General features: G+C 39.6%; 1 protein-coding gene across 1 annotated transcript in view; it reads left to right on the top strand.

Moving 5' to 3' along the window:
- Positions 1-1,685: 1,685 nt before the first annotated feature.
- Positions 1,686-16,840, top strand: part of USP34 (ubiquitin specific peptidase 34) — a 17,574-nt gene continuing 2,419 nt past the window's right edge. Inside the window, exons 1-11 of the mRNA XM_010286504.1 lie at positions 1,686-1,733; positions 2,665-2,812; positions 3,827-4,461; positions 5,965-6,122; positions 7,351-7,429; positions 10,164-10,290; positions 10,770-10,877; positions 11,927-12,031; positions 12,156-12,280; positions 14,440-14,563; positions 16,240-16,319. Of these exons, the coding sequence (XP_010284806.1) occupies positions 1,686-1,733; positions 2,665-2,812; positions 3,827-4,461; positions 5,965-6,122; positions 7,351-7,429; positions 10,164-10,290; positions 10,770-10,877; positions 11,927-12,031; positions 12,156-12,280; positions 14,440-14,563; positions 16,240-16,319 (1,737 nt within the window). The remainder of the gene's footprint in view (positions 1,734-2,664; positions 2,813-3,826; positions 4,462-5,964; positions 6,123-7,350; positions 7,430-10,163; positions 10,291-10,769; positions 10,878-11,926; positions 12,032-12,155; positions 12,281-14,439; positions 14,564-16,239; positions 16,320-16,840) is intronic.

The following is a 16,840-nucleotide window of genomic DNA, read 5'->3' as shown; positions in this document are numbered from 1 at the left end:
AGGGTTGGTTTTTTAAGTCGCTAAAAAATTAGCAGCTGAAATGAAATAGATCAAAATGGAAATTTTTATCTTTATGCATTACAGGCAGCCAATCCTTTTTTCAAATTGCTGACCATGCTAATGGAATTTGCTGGTGGACCTCCAGGAATGTTGGAATGCCACCCTTTGCTTCTTACATTCTGCAGAGGATATGGGAGGTACAACATGTAAAAGAAAACAGAAGCTAAATTGTCTTTCTCTTATTCATTCTTTTATGTCTATGAAAGGGGTTTAGATTTCATTGTCATCCTTGCTGCATCAATTAATGATCTTTTAGGATGACCATTTCTCTTCCAAATAAACAGCAACAGCTAATAGACATTTAAAAGTTCTACTTTAACTTTGAATGTGATTTTCACAGCATCCTGGTTAACTGGTATTTCAGTTTAACTTTAAATTTTAGTTTAATGAGAAATTAACTGATTCATAGTAAGGGTCTAGAATGCTGCTTCTAGGCAAATTCCACTGATTTTTCTCAGTTATCCTTTTGCAAGGACTGTAAAATTTTTCAAGGCCCATCGTTTTTTAGGTTTATTTTGTGGGGATTTTTTTCCCATTATGTACTGGTTCTTTGAATAGTGGTTTGGTTTTTTTTTTTTTCTCTGTAAAATACTCATTAGCATTTTTTACCCATAAAATAGTGCTAAATTGAATCTAGTGAATAATTGCTGTGGTGCAGGACCGTTCTTCCTTGCATTTCTAAAGCGAGAAAGAGTCTTTTTAACTAAGGTGGCACAGGGATAAATTCCTGATCTGAGAAATAGATTGGGAATTCTACTTCAAGTAAGTGCTCTTTGAGTTCCCAGTACAATTTACTGTCTGTCTGAGAACAGTGTGTCCAACCTGAAGACTGCTGAGGACAAGCTTTTGAACAATCATTCCCTTTAATACTGTTTAAAAAGTGGTGGGGGTGGGTTTCTAAAAGATTATTACTGTGCAGTAATAAGAGACCTCTGGTAAAACACAAACCTGTCTTATCCACCGAAGCACTGCAGGATAGATGGATTCCTGATCAAAAGTATTTTACTCCTGGTTAGGACCAGTTACAGGAGAGCAGCCACTAGGTAATCTGGGAAAGCGTGTGCCAAATTTTTGCTAGGTGTCTGATCTGAATATGAATTAGCTCTAACTGCTTGTGCTTCAGGTAAAGAGAGTTCAAACAGCGGATCCCAAGGTCAAGAATTACATCTAGTGCTTTCTGTGTACAGGGAAGTGGTAGGTTATTAATTTCTCTCAGCAATAAGGAAGCCTTTCCAAGTGAGTTTTGACAGTACATAGGTTGTGGCATGAAGTACATGTGCTTCATGCTTCAGTCAGTAGCCACAAAGTTTACGTATGTAATTTGTTAAGCAATCCTCTTTTTTATTTCCCTCCTTATTCTCAGTTAACAAACTGAACCTCCAGTGGAAGCAAAGCGATGACAGGTTTCTGTTGGAAAGCCAAGCTTTTAGCAGTAAAGTCATCAGTTCAGTCGCTGGTGTTGCCAGCATTATTATCCTTACCTTGTTGACACAGATCAGGAGATGGAAATTGTGAGGCAGGGATGAGAGGCTCAGTGGTTAATGCACAGACAGACAGATTTAGGGTGTAGAACCTACTTTTGCAGCCACTCCAGTTTCTAGAAGTCATTAAAAAGTCATTGAGCGATGAAGACAGTGAAAAACGATAGTCTTTTTCTTGGAGATCCCCTCCAGGTATTACGAAGAAAACTTGATGGATCAATTTGTCATTTCTAATAAAAAAATGGGGCAATTGTTCTTAATGTGTTTCTTTTTAAATGGAGTTTAAAATTTTATAAGCAGAGTTTTGGTCATGTCAGCTGCTCATATTCTTTGGGTGGATTAGGGTAGTTGGGAACAGATTCAGCAATTCAGTTACTGCCTGTCGTTCCTTAGATAGAGTTCCTTTTCCTTGTCTGGGTACCTGGACCTCAAGGTAAAAAGAAAACAGTTTTTAAAAACTAGTAAATGAATGAACTACATTTATTGGCCTAATAATATGTCAACAAATTTTTAACTACACAGAACCAGAAAGGCACAGGAAGCTACATTTTGTCCTTATTATCTGTAAGGATTTGATAACCGTGCAACAGCACTCCACAGGCTTTTCATTACCTTTGAAAAGCACTAGACGAATTTATTCCTTGAAGTTGCATATTCATAAAAAACATAACAGCACGAAGCTATATGAACATATTTGCATACCACTTATGTTCTTTTGATATAACTTGTATAAAAATACTGATTCAGTGTTAAGATTTTGTGTTAGCTATTAAAAAAAAAACAAAACACTTGATAAAGACAAGATTGTTCAGTTTTCTAAGTCCTTAATATTTCAAGTGTTAAGTAACTCAGCCTATGCAGAAAGGGTATGTAGGGTAACTTCCTGGACTTAGACTGAACTTTCAAAAGCTCCAAACAGGATTCAAAAGCACAAACCACAGGGAAATTTAATAAGGGTTTTCTTTGCCAGAGTGCCTCAGTCTTGTAGGTGCTTTGATAGCCCTAAGTGATTTTGAAAAAATATTTTGAAAGTCTTGGTAGGTAGTTTAAGTGTTTTTTAATACAATCAGTGCATAATATCAAGGTTAATGTGTTCTTTGTGATTTTTCCACTTTTCTTTCAGGTTATTGAATACAACCCGTCTCAGTGCCTGGATTGGCTGGCTGTGCAAACACCTCGAAACAAACTAGCTCATAGCTGGGTGCTGCAAAATATGGAAAACTGGGTTGAACGTTTTCTTCTGGCACACAACTATCCTAGAGTGAGAACTTGTAAGTTAAGTTAAATTGAAGAAAATTATTCTTCTGCTGTAACAAGTTACTATACGTGTGGTATTCCTGTCACAAATGAAACGCTTGCTTTCGTACTTGTCTCTTCTTCCTCTTCCAGTTGTTTTAGGATTGCTGTATTTTGAAATACTAATACAACTGTGGTGCCTTATCAAGACACACTACCTGGTTTTGATGAAAACCATGCTTTGATTTTGTATCTTGAATGATACGTTAGTAGGTTCTTTACCTTATGTGGTTAATCTACAAGATCCAGGAAAACCCAAAGAAGAAAAAGAAATAATCCAAGAGTTTCTCAATAGTTTCCATCACATAGTTGTACTGTAGGTAGGAGCAGTACTTGTTCTTCTTTAACACATCACAGGGTAATTGTTAGTTGAGTCCTTTGAACTTGTGGATCAAGGAGAAGACACTTGTGCTTCTCCCCAACTCCAGGGTGTCCTGGCTTTCTAGTTTGTTCTGCTGGGAATTACAGTACCAGACTGTTGCCAAGGTCACACTTTCAGCCTTTCCTTTGTCTGAATTTTTATATAAAGGAGATTCCACAGTAACGGGCCACACTGAACTTTAATGCATTTTCTGTGGTTGAGGGAGATGTGGAAGCTGGAGGTGCAGCTTTGCAGCAGACCCCAGCTGTAAACACCTCTCAAGAGGTAACGACGTCTTGATCAAGCAGTATGCAATCTAGTGATAGAAAACATGTGGGTTTGTACGGCTGCGATGGGATGCACTGTGTTACAACAGAACCAAGCAGCAGACAGGAACACAGGGTGAAGAGGCCTGGGTGCAAGTATCAACGCCACTTTTAACATGCTTTGTGCTGGTCTTACCCACTCTGGCTTTTTTCAGCTCCACTGTGAATACAGTAATACCCTATTCTGTAAAATGCATTGAAATCTGTAAATGGAACAGACAATGTAATTTAACTTCTGTTTAAACAACTGTTAAGCATGTATGTCATTTTCAAAGGTGTAACAAATTTGTTTTTATTTGAAGCCGCAGCCTATCTCTTGGTGTCGCTTATTCCAAGCAATTCCTTTCGTCAGATGTTCCGATCAACTCGCTCTTTGCACATCCCTACAGGTGATCTGCCCCTCAGTCCAGATACTACAGTAGTTCTTCATCAAGTCTACAATGTGCTGCTTGGCCTTCTTTCGAGAGCTAAGCTGTATGTTGATGCTGCTGTTCATGGCACTACAAAACTTGTGCCCTACTTCAGTTTCATGACATACTGTTTGATCTCAAAAACTGAGAAACTCATGTTTTCTTCTTACTTCATGGACTTATGGAACCTTTTCCAGCCTAAACTTTCTGAACCAGCTATAGCCACCAACCACAACAAACAGGCTTTGCTGTCTTTTTGGTATAATGTGTGTGTCGACTGTCCAGAGAACGTACGCCTTATTGTACAGAATCCCGTGGTGACGAAGAACATTGCCTTCAATTACATCCTCGCAGACCATGACGATCAGGATGTGGTGCTCTTTAACCGCGGGATGCTGCCTGCCTACTATGGCATCCTGCGCCTCTGCTGTGAGCAGTCCCCTGCGTTCACGAGGCAGCTGGCTTCTCACCAGAATATCCAGTGGGCCTTTAAGAATCTCACGCCACACGCCAGTCAGTACCCAGGAGTAAGTAGATTGATACCCAAAAAATAGCATTTCGTTGTAAGTATTTCCCCTCTGTCGGAACGTCTGTCTTAATGGAGGAGATGAAAAGACTTCTTTAATGCATCCGGTGGCAAAAGTATCATATTTTGATTTCCTAGTATAAGTAATTAATAATGCGTTTAGATCCGATTACTGTACTTCGTGGGGGAATGGTTTGAGATTTTCTTCCTTCCTGTGTAGCAACTGAAGAGCAGATGTTTCTTTCTGGAAGCAGACACTGCTGTTTCCACTGTTCTTCAATATTCTGTACGCCAGCCTAGTCGTAAGAAACGAGAAATAGCCTTTAATGGTGGTCTTAAGAAGGCGTGTTGCATTCCAGCGCACCAAGTTGGAGGAATTGCCAGTGAGTTTCTTCCTTGCTTTCAGTTTCTGGAGTAGGGCCAAGACGTAGCCGGTTGCATTCAAACGGAGGGTGGCCCGGTGTTCACCTTGGGAACACTTGTGTACCTTTTGCAAAATGTTGGTACGCTGGGAGTCGCACTGTCTTTACAACATTATGACACTTGCAGTAGAGAGTAGGTACTAGATTAAATAGTCTGTGTGTAACAGTTTAAAAACAGTTACCTTACAAAGGTTTTAGGAGGCAAAATACGCATTTTTGTATGATTACACGATGACTGTTGCTTTGGGGTCCTTTATAGGTTTATGAGGACAGAAAGAATACAAAGATTTTCTTCACTGTGTAGGGGAGGAGGATGCCTGGAATCTTCTGTGTTGAACTTCTGTCTAGTTCAGCTCACAGAGTAAATTCGTACTCGGACAGTTGGGAGTAGTCCTGCTGCTTTCACTGTTTGCATCTCCCCTCAGAAGTCTCAGTTTGTCTTGCGAGGGACTGTAGTTACTCCATGTGTTTAGTGCTTCCCATGCACATGGGACTTCAGCGAGTTTTAGCACAAGCAGCTTTCTGAATTCTGTTACGTAGAATATAAATATTATCATCAGAGAATGCCCATGCCCATGCTGAAGAAGATGACACTACATTCCACAAGGAAAGCCAGGAAGTTTGGTCACGTGGATCAGGATTTCCAATGCTTTTCTCTCTATGCATATATCTATATTTATATAGATACATATGTAGCAATGAGCTGTGCCGTTAGGAGACATCAAAACATCTGTTTAAGGTTCATAAGGGTTATCTCAAATATCTGGGTCCTAACCCACGCAGTAAATGGTAATGGCTAGAAGCAAACTGCGTTGAAGACAGATAAGAAATAGCTACGACTTCTATGTCAAAATTTTAGTTTTTAAGAACCACATAATTTTAATTATTTAAGGTTAGAATGTTGTCCCTTGATTTTTATAGCTCTGTTAAAAGCTTAAAAACGTATTGCCATCTAAATTTGCTTACACATGTTTATTCTGTATATTACTTAGTAGAATTAATATTGGGTAAGTAATACCAATGAAGATATAAACCATAACATACTGAGATTACTCTTAATGTAATATTTTTGTGTGTTTTAGGCAGTAGAAGAGCTGTTTAACCTCATGCAACTGTTTGTAGCTCAGCGACCAGACATGAGAGAGGAAGAGATAGAAGACATAAAGCAATTTAAGAAAACAACCATAAGCTGTTACCTGCGCTGCTTGGACGGACGGTCTTGTTGGACTACATTAATAAGGTACGTTAGTAGTGAAGTTGTGGTGTAATAATCTAGTCCTGGTTGAATAAGAATTATATTTTACCATATGTAAAGTACAATAAAAATTAGCGTTGTTGTTTTGATACTCTTGAAAAAAAGCTTTGTGGGTACTTTTTATTCAGAAGTAAGCAAACAGAAAGTTAAAATTACAACTCTCTTTTTCCCCAAAATCCATTGTTTGTGAATGTAATTTATTTTGGAATGTTGCATCATCTAAAAAGTATGGAAACTAAGCAATTATTTTATAATAAACAGGTGTACACCAGGTTGTATATTGTCAGGATTCAAAAAGAAACACCATGACAAAATTGAGTTAGTAGAGCCCTTGAAAAAAAAATAAAAACAAATCAATCAGTGTTCTAATTTGGCATTTAAGCTGAAATTCCATTCTCAGCCTACCATGATTAGTCTAGGTTGGCAGAGCAGTAATTTCAGCTGGGGTTGCTGACATTTGTTATTCCTGGGGAGAAATGTTTTTTAGAAATATTGCCTGTGGGACAGTTTTGTTGTATCATATCTTCAGTTTTTCATTTCTAGTCTGTCTCACTAGGATGTCTGAAACTGTTGCTTGGGTGTTTTCAGTATAGCTAGAAGTTGTTTGTGTATGTAGGTCAGGTATTGGGCTTTTACATGCAACTGCTGATGGCCTTAAACACTCTTGTGAAAAGGGGAGATGGCCTGTGTTACCCGAAGGGATTCCATCCAGTCATCTGTCAGAGAGCGCAACCAGACTTCCCCAAACGCTCTGGAACTATTGTTATGTTGACGTTTATTTTCTGTTATGCTTTAAGCATAACATGTTCTGATAGAAATGGTTTTATACATTTAGAAGTCCAAATTTATGCTTAACTGAACCTATTTAAATGTATCATTTAAGACATAAACTTCTGTCTTTTGAAGTACATTATTTTCCTCAGTTTTTAGCATTTTTGCAGAAATTGTTTGGGAAGTATTGCTGTAAGGGTTGTTTATAAATACTTTTGATAACATAAAGTTAACATAAAGGAAGTTGACACCAGAGGCATTTTTAAATGAAAAAGTGGGGAAAAAAATGAAGAGTATAATTATGTTCTTTTGGGGTTTCTTTGTTCTCCTGTGATTACTTTCCAAAATACAGCAGGAGCAGAATAATTTTAAGCTTTCGCATGAATTGTGAAAAGATGATATGTATTTTTCTGTGTTCTTAATGCTTGGATTTTTTTCCTAGTGCCTTCAGAATACTACTAGAATCTGATGAAGACAGACTCCTTGTTGTGTTCAATAGAGGATTGATTCTGATGACGGAGGTAAATACTTTGTTATTTAATTACAGTAAACACCTTGCTTTCTTACCAAGTCATCACTTCCTTCCTGACAGTGTGTTTGCTGTACGTTGTTTTAATATGGTACGATTTAAAATAAAGGTAAGAAATATCTTGATTAAGTACTAGCATACATGTAAAACCTTAAAATCTTAAGGCTCATAGGGAGGACAAAGAAAGATTTACCAGCCATTTTCCATGTCGAAACAGTGATGTAAGAGGTTAAGTGAGTAAATTTGAGGCAATACAAATCTTAGTACAGGATAAAGATAACAGATTCGTTGATAGCAGTGATTTGCTAGGATAACTATAAAAGGTTGTAGCTTAAAAAGGAAAGATGAGCAAGAAATAAAAGGGTGATGCATCATCTCCTATATCAAGGATAGATAGATACTATTGTGCTGAGGGTCATAATGGAGAGTAAGTTAGGGCTACTGAAAAAGTTGCAGCTAGTAAGAGATGTCATGAGTAGTTAAGAAATCAGTCTTGGCTTTCTTCACAGAGGGACTTCCCCTGTCACCTTTAATAAGATTTCGTTAGTAGTAAAAAGATGATGGGGAAAATGTTTGCCTGCTTCGCCAGACAGAGGGAAAGCCACCAACAGATTATGTCGGGAGGAGTGAGCTTATGCTTTTTTGGTATCATTCTCTGTTACAGATCAATGGCTGAGCACAGTCACACAATTATTACTAGTTAAGAAGTGTGAAGGCAATAGGTTAAAATGCAGAATTAACTTAAAGGGTACTCAGACGCAATTGTGATGAGTATTTCCGAACACTTCTTGAGGCACTTCTGAGGCAACTCTCCCTCTCTTTCCTACCTCTTGTGCTTTTGTTTGCAAGGAGGGGTCTAAGAACAAATAGACTAGATTTCTTTCCGATGAAACGAAAGTAAAATGCGTTTCTGGAGCACGTATAGTGTATTCCAGTTGTAAATGGGCGTTTGGTTTGTGAGACCAGGCCAGAGTTAGTTCAAAATAGGGAGGGGACAAAAAAAAAAGAAAAAAATAACACAGCCCTGAAGTGGGTGCCGATTGGATGTCAAGCCCCTGCCCACCAAGGGTTTCACTCTGCAGATCTGCTCGTGCTGTCCTGCAGCAATGTAGGAGAAGCCTAAAAGAGATTGACGAAAAGGTTCTGAACTCTCAGTGGCTACTTTTTTAAGATGAGTGAGATACCAGAAGATTGAAAAAGGGCACATACGGTGTTCCTCTCCCCCACCTTCCCTCTTTTTTTTTTCCCCCCTCTTTTGTCCTTCCTAAGGTGGGTGTAAGATCTTGGTTTCTATTCAACACTGCCATTATTGAGTTGTGGACAAGAACGTCTGTTTATTAAATATACTGGCAATGCAAAATGGGGAAGGCCGCTAGATCCTTTTGAGAACAAGAATAAAAATCTGGATTGTCTGGATGTGTTGGAAAAGGTGTAAAAAAACAAGATGCAATTCATTCTTGGCGTATGCAGAATGGTGTATTCAGGGAGGGATAATGAACTGCTAAAAATCCACGGCACAAAACAGGCGGATAGGAGGTAGCTGTAGCTGTCCAGTCAATGGGCTGTTGGAGTAGGTTGCTTCAGAAGGTGTCAGCCAGCACAGCTGGAAGTTGTCAGGAGGACTTCGAGCCAACATCTGTCAAGGATACAAAGATACTTCGTCTGCCTTAAGGCACGTGGATGGACTAGGCAATGCTCTGAGGTGATTCGGACCCCATTTGTATATGGTTTATATAAAAAATTCCATGGAGATTTTTTATGTCACTAGTTTGTATTTTCTGGGACAAAATGTGATAGAAAAAGCTGGAATTACAAGATCAGTTAGACAAAAGTGAAGACACTGCAGGACTGTTTGAAAATTGAGTTTTCACGAGTTTGTTTTAAGCGTAAGCCTTTTGATAACTGTGGTTAGCTAGCTTACATTGGGTACAATGGGCTACAAAGTTAGGAAGTCAGCTATAACTTTATTCATACATGAAACTTGTAAGCAGACTACGATACATACATAAAGTATAAAAAGAACTTGTTTAACAGCTTAGAGAACCCTCATCTGTACTAACAATGGACAATTAAGTTTATAAAGGGTATGTAATATAAGATGCAATTTATCCTATGTAAAACAGGTCTAGAAATTGGATAAAACTAATGTTCAGCTTTTAGTTGAGTTGCGTTACAGCTTGAAAATACCGGGCCTTATATTTTCACTGGTTCAGTGGAAGTGTTTTGTGTGGTGAAGAATATTGCATCAAAGAGTTGTCACATCCAGAAAAGTTTCCACTTAGCAGGATGGGCTGTGTGTCTTTTTTCTTCACTATAATATAAAAATGGCATCTTGAGATTTTGCATTATAGGCAATGAGATTACTGTTTCTTTCTCTTTAAAATACCCCAGCAGATTAAGTATCTTTTCTTACAGCTTGTGCTATAATCTTTTTATCTTTTTAAAATCTTTTTTGAGATTATAATCCTTTATCTTTTAAAAATATTTTTCTTTTTTTTTAAGACTCTTGTTAATAGTAAATATACTAGTATTATATGCAGATTTATTCTATTTTTAAATGTGGTTATCTTTGAGTAATCTTGTGATTACATCTAGCACCGTGTATTTTGATACATCTCTTTTGAGCACAAGACAAACGTAAAAGTGGTATCTGTCGGATAGGTAGAAACGGTGATAACAAGTGTGTTAATTGGCAACTTAAAGTTTTGGCCTTTTTTTCTTTATAGTCCTTTAACACATTGCACATGATGTACCACGAGGCCACAGCTTGCCACGTAACTGGAGACCTGGTAGAACTGCTGTCTATTTTTCTTTCAGTTCTTAAGTCAACGCGTCCATATCTTCAAAGAAAAGGTAATAATATAATTATTATGTAACTCTTATTACATTAGCTACATTTATATTTAAATATTTATATTTATCCTGTATTTATAAATACATAGATAAGTAAGTGTATATTATTGTAACTCTTATTATATTATTATCTATTATTATAACTCTTCAAAGGATTATGCCTGTTGTCTGTTAATTAAGTTTTGTGACCCAAAACCTAGTATTTTATCTTGCTTACTATCTGTGTTTAAAAACTTGCCATACGGTAGGAGATATGATGATTAACAGTTACTAAAGCGTTGCTTATTAAATTATTTATTAACGTAACATGAAACGACATTAAGTACATTTAATAGCAGTAGACCAGTGAGATTTAACAGATTTCTAGATTGATTAAAATCATGTTGGAGGAAAAAGAGATTCTTCATCAGTAAAATTCTATGCTTTATTTGATGAGCTTTTGAGACATTAACGGATTTCTATGCTTTCTGCATTTGCAGATGTGAAGCAGGCTCTCATTCAGTGGCAGGAGCGAATTGAATTTGCCCATAAGCTCTTAACGCTGCTCAATTCCTATAGTCCTCCAGAACTTAGAAACGCTTGTATTGGTAAGTCGTAATGGTGTAACTGCGGTCAGGAAGGACCTGTGCTACGCAGTTACCTGCTTTGAAATTTAAATTCCATTTTTGCAAGTGCAGACGCTTACTAGATACTCCGTAGATTGGGATTGTTTAATACACCAATATTGCCTTTGTTCCTCTGCTCAATAATTCTGGTTTTGTCAGGTGAAAATTAATATTCCTGCTTCCCCAGACATGCAGACTGTGTGCACAAAAAGTCAGCCTTTGTTTTGAGGCCAGTTTGCCACCTGATACGGGGCATGATTAAGGAATAACACCTGAGTTCAGGATCAAATCCCAAATCCTGCAGGAAAATTAACTACCGCTTGCTCAGAAGGCTGCACAGTGGCCAAGTCTGTCTGAATAGCAGCTTTCAGTGTTCGTTTCCATGATCCGGTACTGGAAGGTGTAATAATGAAAGTAAAGCTGCAATAGCCTGTAGGATTGACTGGATTTGCTGTTTAAAATCGTAGGCGTAGACACTATGTATGTGTCTGTCTTGCATGAGAAGACCTAATTCAAAAAGTTTTTCTAGTTTAGTGTTTGGGTTTTTTAATATTATTTAATGGATATAACCTGCATTCTTATGCATGTGGATGAAGGCCTAAAACTGTGTCCAAATTACCTTTTTTTGTGTGATTTGTATGCGTTTTCCCCTTATTTTGAGTGCCTTTCTCATTGTCCTCCTGACTGCTGCTGGTTGACATTTTCCAGGCATCAAACCTGCTATGTTTAAGAAGAAGGAAAGAGGGTAATTTTATTGAGCTTCTACTTTCTACAAGCTGTCACCCCTCTCACTGGTGATTGATCTATCACTGGGCAGGTTTTCTCCCAGTGGCAGAGGTGAAGGGAATCTTGACTGATTCAGGGGTGTTCACTTTATGTGCTGTTCACGGTAGAGCCCACCTCCACGGTGCGCGCTGAGCGCAGCAGAAGTGATATGAAAGGGAGTTTGCAAATGCATGAGCCTGAAGTTAAAACTGTTTGCTGTTAAGAAATAACAATATGTAATAGCAAAAACAACTTTTTGTTTGTAGATGTCCTCAAGGAGCTTGTACTTTTAAGTCCTCATGATTTCCTACATACTCTGGTTCCATTTCTACAGCACAATCATTGTACATACCACCACAGTAATATCCCAAGTAGGTATTTCAGTGATTGTATTTTGAAGTTCTCTTACGCTATTATTACTCTGTCGTGTTCCTTGCCAATGTCAAATATTGACCTTTTTAATATATCCCTGTTTTATCCTAACTTATACTACAGTGTCTCTAGGACCTTATTTTCCATGTCGTGAAAATTTGAAATTAATAGGGGGAAAAAGCAATATTCGTCCTCCGCGTCCTGAGCTTAATATGTGCCTCTTGCCTACAATGGTGGAAGCCAGCAAGGTATGTAAATGTGTGGTCTTATAAATAGCTTTTTCTCTGTTGTTTTCCCTTTGTGTAAAAGTATTGCAAGAATCCAGTAGCGTAATGCATCTCCGTTTTCTCTGTAAACAAAGCATAATTCTTCTTCAAGATGTGTTGTCCTCATATACTCCATTCTAGATGTGCGCTCCAGAAGCACCATTTCCCTGCCCTTGGTGATACACAGCTTCATACTCCAGACGTGATAAGAGTTTGAACCTTGTATTAGAAAGATAAAAAGCAAAAACCAGATTTTGATAATCGTCCAATCTGTTTGTGGCATTGATAAAGAAAATTCAGGAACCGCCCAGGGATGGTCCAGATGCGTTTCAAACTATGTTAAGATTTATTACCAGGCAGCGTAAATAGATCCTCCAGGTTTCATTAGAGTCCGTTCCAGCGAGCCTGAGGCATCGTCTCCTAATTGTTTGGGTAAAATACAGTACCTGAAATACCGTATAGGGCTTTCAGTCTTTTGCTTTCCATTTTCCCCTCTGGGGCCTTCCTGATGGGATGCCGGCTTCAGCGGGGCTCCTTCGTAGTCACTTGCCACGACCCATTATTTACAGTTGCAGCAACGGTGGGATTCAGCTCACGTAACTTTGCCTATCTAAAAGGTCAGCGTCCAGCTCTTTCTATGGTTAATGGCAGTAAAGAGTCACCCTCGGAAGGAGACGAACGGTTGCCCTCCTTCCCGTCCCAGACACCCGAGTCCGGGTGAGGTGACTCTTCCTCTGGAGGAGTCCATCTCTCTCCCCGTTGACCACAGGGAACACCAAAACGGCTAGATTTTAGATAGCTAAAGTCAGGTAAGGTGAATCCCACCCTAAAAGGAATATGTATGGACAATCATTTGAAGAAGGAAAACTGGTTACTTGCCGTACGGTAACTGCGGTTCTTCAAGATGCTTTGTCCACACAGATTCTGTGGTCCTCTTCCTGTGCTAACTCCGAGTCCTGTCACAGGGGGTTCTTATCGGTGAAGGAATCGAGCGGTGGTTGAAGCCGCCATACCCCTTATGCCCTCAGGTACAGTGGTCGCAAGGACACACTGGGTGCAGGCACAGCCCCAGTGGACACTGCTATTCAGAAAGAATCCAATCTCCTGCACATGGGGCCTATGTGCACCTAGATGGGAATCTGTGTGGGCAACACATTTCGAAGAAGCACGGTTACTGTAGGGTAAGTAACCCTTCTTTTTTAAAGCTTTCCAAACGATGCTTTGTATATTTGTGCAGCAGCAAAATTTCTGTATAACCAACGTTGGTTCTTAAAAATGCGTAGAAGCAGAAATTATCTGCAGTGGTTTTTTCCATCATGTATCCGGAGGTATCGGATGTGACACTAAATAACATAAATATTTGAACTTTAAAAGTCATCGCGTTATATGACACGGTATTTTACACTTCAGAATGAATTCATATGCATTAGGAACCAGAAGATTTTTAAGCCTCTAAAGCCACATCCACAATTACGTTTCCCTGTGGTTGTGCATGCTTATTTTTGCATTTGTTTGTTTTGTATAGGATTGCATTAGTTTGCCTGAATTTTTGAGACTTCCTTTTGGCTATCTGGTCTACAGACGCTGATGCCATTTTAAGTGTGTATGTCCAAAATATATTAAAATATCGGTGCACGAAACCCTTGGCACGTACTTATCATTTGGTTTGAGACGTTCCTGAAAATGCTGCTTTGAAAGCTTGTGAAGCTCGGGCTTGAAAAAATTCTGACTTCTGCAGATAGTAACTGAGACATCACGGTTTAAAAAGCAGCAGTGTATATATGTTTAGGTATCTGTACGTGATTTAAAATTGCTGCCTTCTTTCCTTGTCCTCTTCAAGACGACACGCAGCTTTGCATCTTCTCAGTCTGTTGATTCAGAATCCTACCATAAAAGTTTTTACTGGTGGGGGAATTGCATTTGCCATCCCTGCGCCGATCTCACGGTGGTGCTTGCCAGGGGCTCGATGAGGAGACACGGCTGGCCTGGGTTAGACCTGGAGATTCCCCTCACGTTTCCCTGTAGCATTTGATGAAACGTTTTAGGGCAAGAAGTGCAGTAACATGAAGCTAGACGCTTAGGAAATCTGGTTGGTGTCCCGTTGCTTCTGTAGTTTAAATGAAGCTCTCTTAAATCTTCAGGGCAAAGATGATGTTTACGATCGTATGCTGCTAGACTACTTCTTTTCTTATCATCAGTTCATCCATCTACTATGTCGAGTTGCAATCAACTGTGAAAAGTTTACTGAAACTTTAGTTAAAATGAGTAAGTATGAAGGTTAAACAGCCTGAGGGTGGTGTTTTCTGTGATAACTGCCAGTGCTTCTCCAAGGAGGTTTATATTAAAAATTTTTAAGAAAAAGCAGAGCTTGTGAAACTTGCTGCATTAATTGTTCCAGACATTATTTTTATCCACAAAACTATGACGTGTGTAACGTAATGCAATCTTACCTACATGACTGTCACGCTTCAGGGCCTGCCGGAAAGCAGCTGAGGCAACCAGTGAGAATTCAGCCTCCTTGCACATTGGGAGTTTCATACAGGACTCGCTGAAGCTTTTTTCGGTTGCGTTTTTTGGGTTTTTTTGGTTTGGCAGCATAAAATGGCTTTGGATCAGCTCCCGAGTCCTCTGCACCTCTGGCAATGCCATGAATCGGCATCTGCCCAGGAGCGCGCATGACCACCTAGACAGCCACAGGTAGCACTGGCTCTGTTGTTACCAACCCAGGTTTGTTTTACTCTGTGGTTTCTGGAAGCATCACAACACTGAATTAAGTTTGTAACCATTTGGTAGTAGTTTGGTAGTTTGTACCCGATACTTGTTTCAGCTCTGCCAGTAGATACCGCCAACATCTGGGTTTCTTCCTGTCACAACCTGACCGTTTTTTGGTGTGCGAATAAGGGGTCGGTGGCTTTATCTGTCTGACTATTCCAGCCGTTCAGCTGGTTCTCTGCAGGAGAGCGTCCCGCCTTGAATCGCCCCGTGAAGTCCATGTGCTAGTCCAAAGGCACGTCGTGGGGGCAGTTGGTTTGGTTTTTTGTCTTCCACCGCAGACCCCAGGCTAAGCAGAGATACCCAGCCTGGCAGGTGCAGATGCACATGCACAAAATCAGTGTCACACCAACAGTTACTACATGGACACACAGCCTGGGAGCCGTCTTGCTTCAGTTGTCTAAAAATTAAGCCGTATAGCCAGATTTTCCTCTGTAGTCAGTGGAGAGACGTAGATTCCTTCCAAGAGAAATTTCTTTTCTGATTCTGAAATACCTTATGCAGAATGAACTGCCCTCTGAAAGTACCTGCTTGTTTTCTCGTTTCCTCTGCCTGTAGAGGCTGGCTAGCAGGCTGTGGTTAAAGACCATGTCTAGACAAATAAAACTGGATAAGCTGAATTTTGTATAAAGACTGATGATAGCAGAATGTTCTGTTGATCCCCTGAATCACACATTTGCTCGTTGTTTGTCTTGCTCTCCTGATTGTAACTCTAGTATTGTTACCATAGGTTGTGTTAGTTATAAAGCGCACTGGCAGTGGGTATCGGTGTATCCCGTAAGTCTTTCATGGTCTAGGTAACAATGGTGCTTGGGTTAAAAACGAAGATCACCCTTTAAAAACCATATGCTTTTCTTAAAAAAGACACTGAAAGCCTTTAAGGGCTGTAGCTGACCAGTTGAAAGTGTAAGGGAGTAATGAAATAACCTCCTTACAAACCCAGACCCAAAGCCAGCTCTTTAGGTTTTTGTACGTTGCACAGAAATCCTGAAGGGATACATGTATTCATTAAACGTACTATAAAAACTTCACAGGCAATCGGTCTTTCTATTAAAAATGCTTCGAATGCGGTCTCCTGAAGTGATACGGCACCTTGGTACTGCTTTTATCAGGACGTGAGTATCTCCAACAAAATTCTCACAGTACCTTCTTTTCTCTTAAAATTTCAGGTGTCCTAGTGGCATATGAAGGTTTACCACTTCATCTTGCATTATTCCCCAAACTTTGGACTGAGCTTTGTCAGACTCAGGTAAGTGTCAGTGGGTTTGAGAACTAATGGGTTGGAAATACAGGTAAAAGACAATGAATGTGAAACGGTGATGAACCTGTAAAGCAGTGGGTATTGTTTCATCATTCAAAATACTAGTGTCTGGAATAGAAAATAACCTCTGCTTATGTTGCCCGTCATCTGACAAAACCTGGTAAATCAGGTATAGAAGTCTAGCAAACTGTATTTGTTCCCAGTGTACCCGAGGTCCCACAAAAACTTAATGTGGCAACTTCACGCAGGGCGTAGTATCGGCAGCGTGGCAGTCTGTGCCGTGTCCAAAAATGACTCCATCCTGCCCCTCTGAACTTCCAGCTGTTTATGTAGAGTAAATGCTGGTATAATGCAACAAAAATTGGGAGATCTCCGAAGTCTTGAGTTTTGTTGTGTGCCCACAGCAAGGAGGGGCCTTTGCGCCTCTGCCCAACGAGCGTGTTGTTGGCTCACGTGTTAGGAGGCGCTGGCCCTTCACATATGTACTGATCGTGATAAACTGGACTTCC

This window comes from Phaethon lepturus, unplaced genomic scaffold (assembly GCF_000687285.1).
Source record: "Phaethon lepturus isolate BGI_N335 unplaced genomic scaffold, ASM68728v1 scaffold30054, whole genome shotgun sequence".
In the NCBI taxonomy this organism is placed as follows: Eukaryota; Metazoa; Chordata; class Aves; order Phaethontiformes; family Phaethontidae; genus Phaethon; species Phaethon lepturus.
The sequence above is the reverse complement of the archived record's forward strand: the minus strand, read 5'-3'. Positions and strand labels throughout refer to the sequence as shown.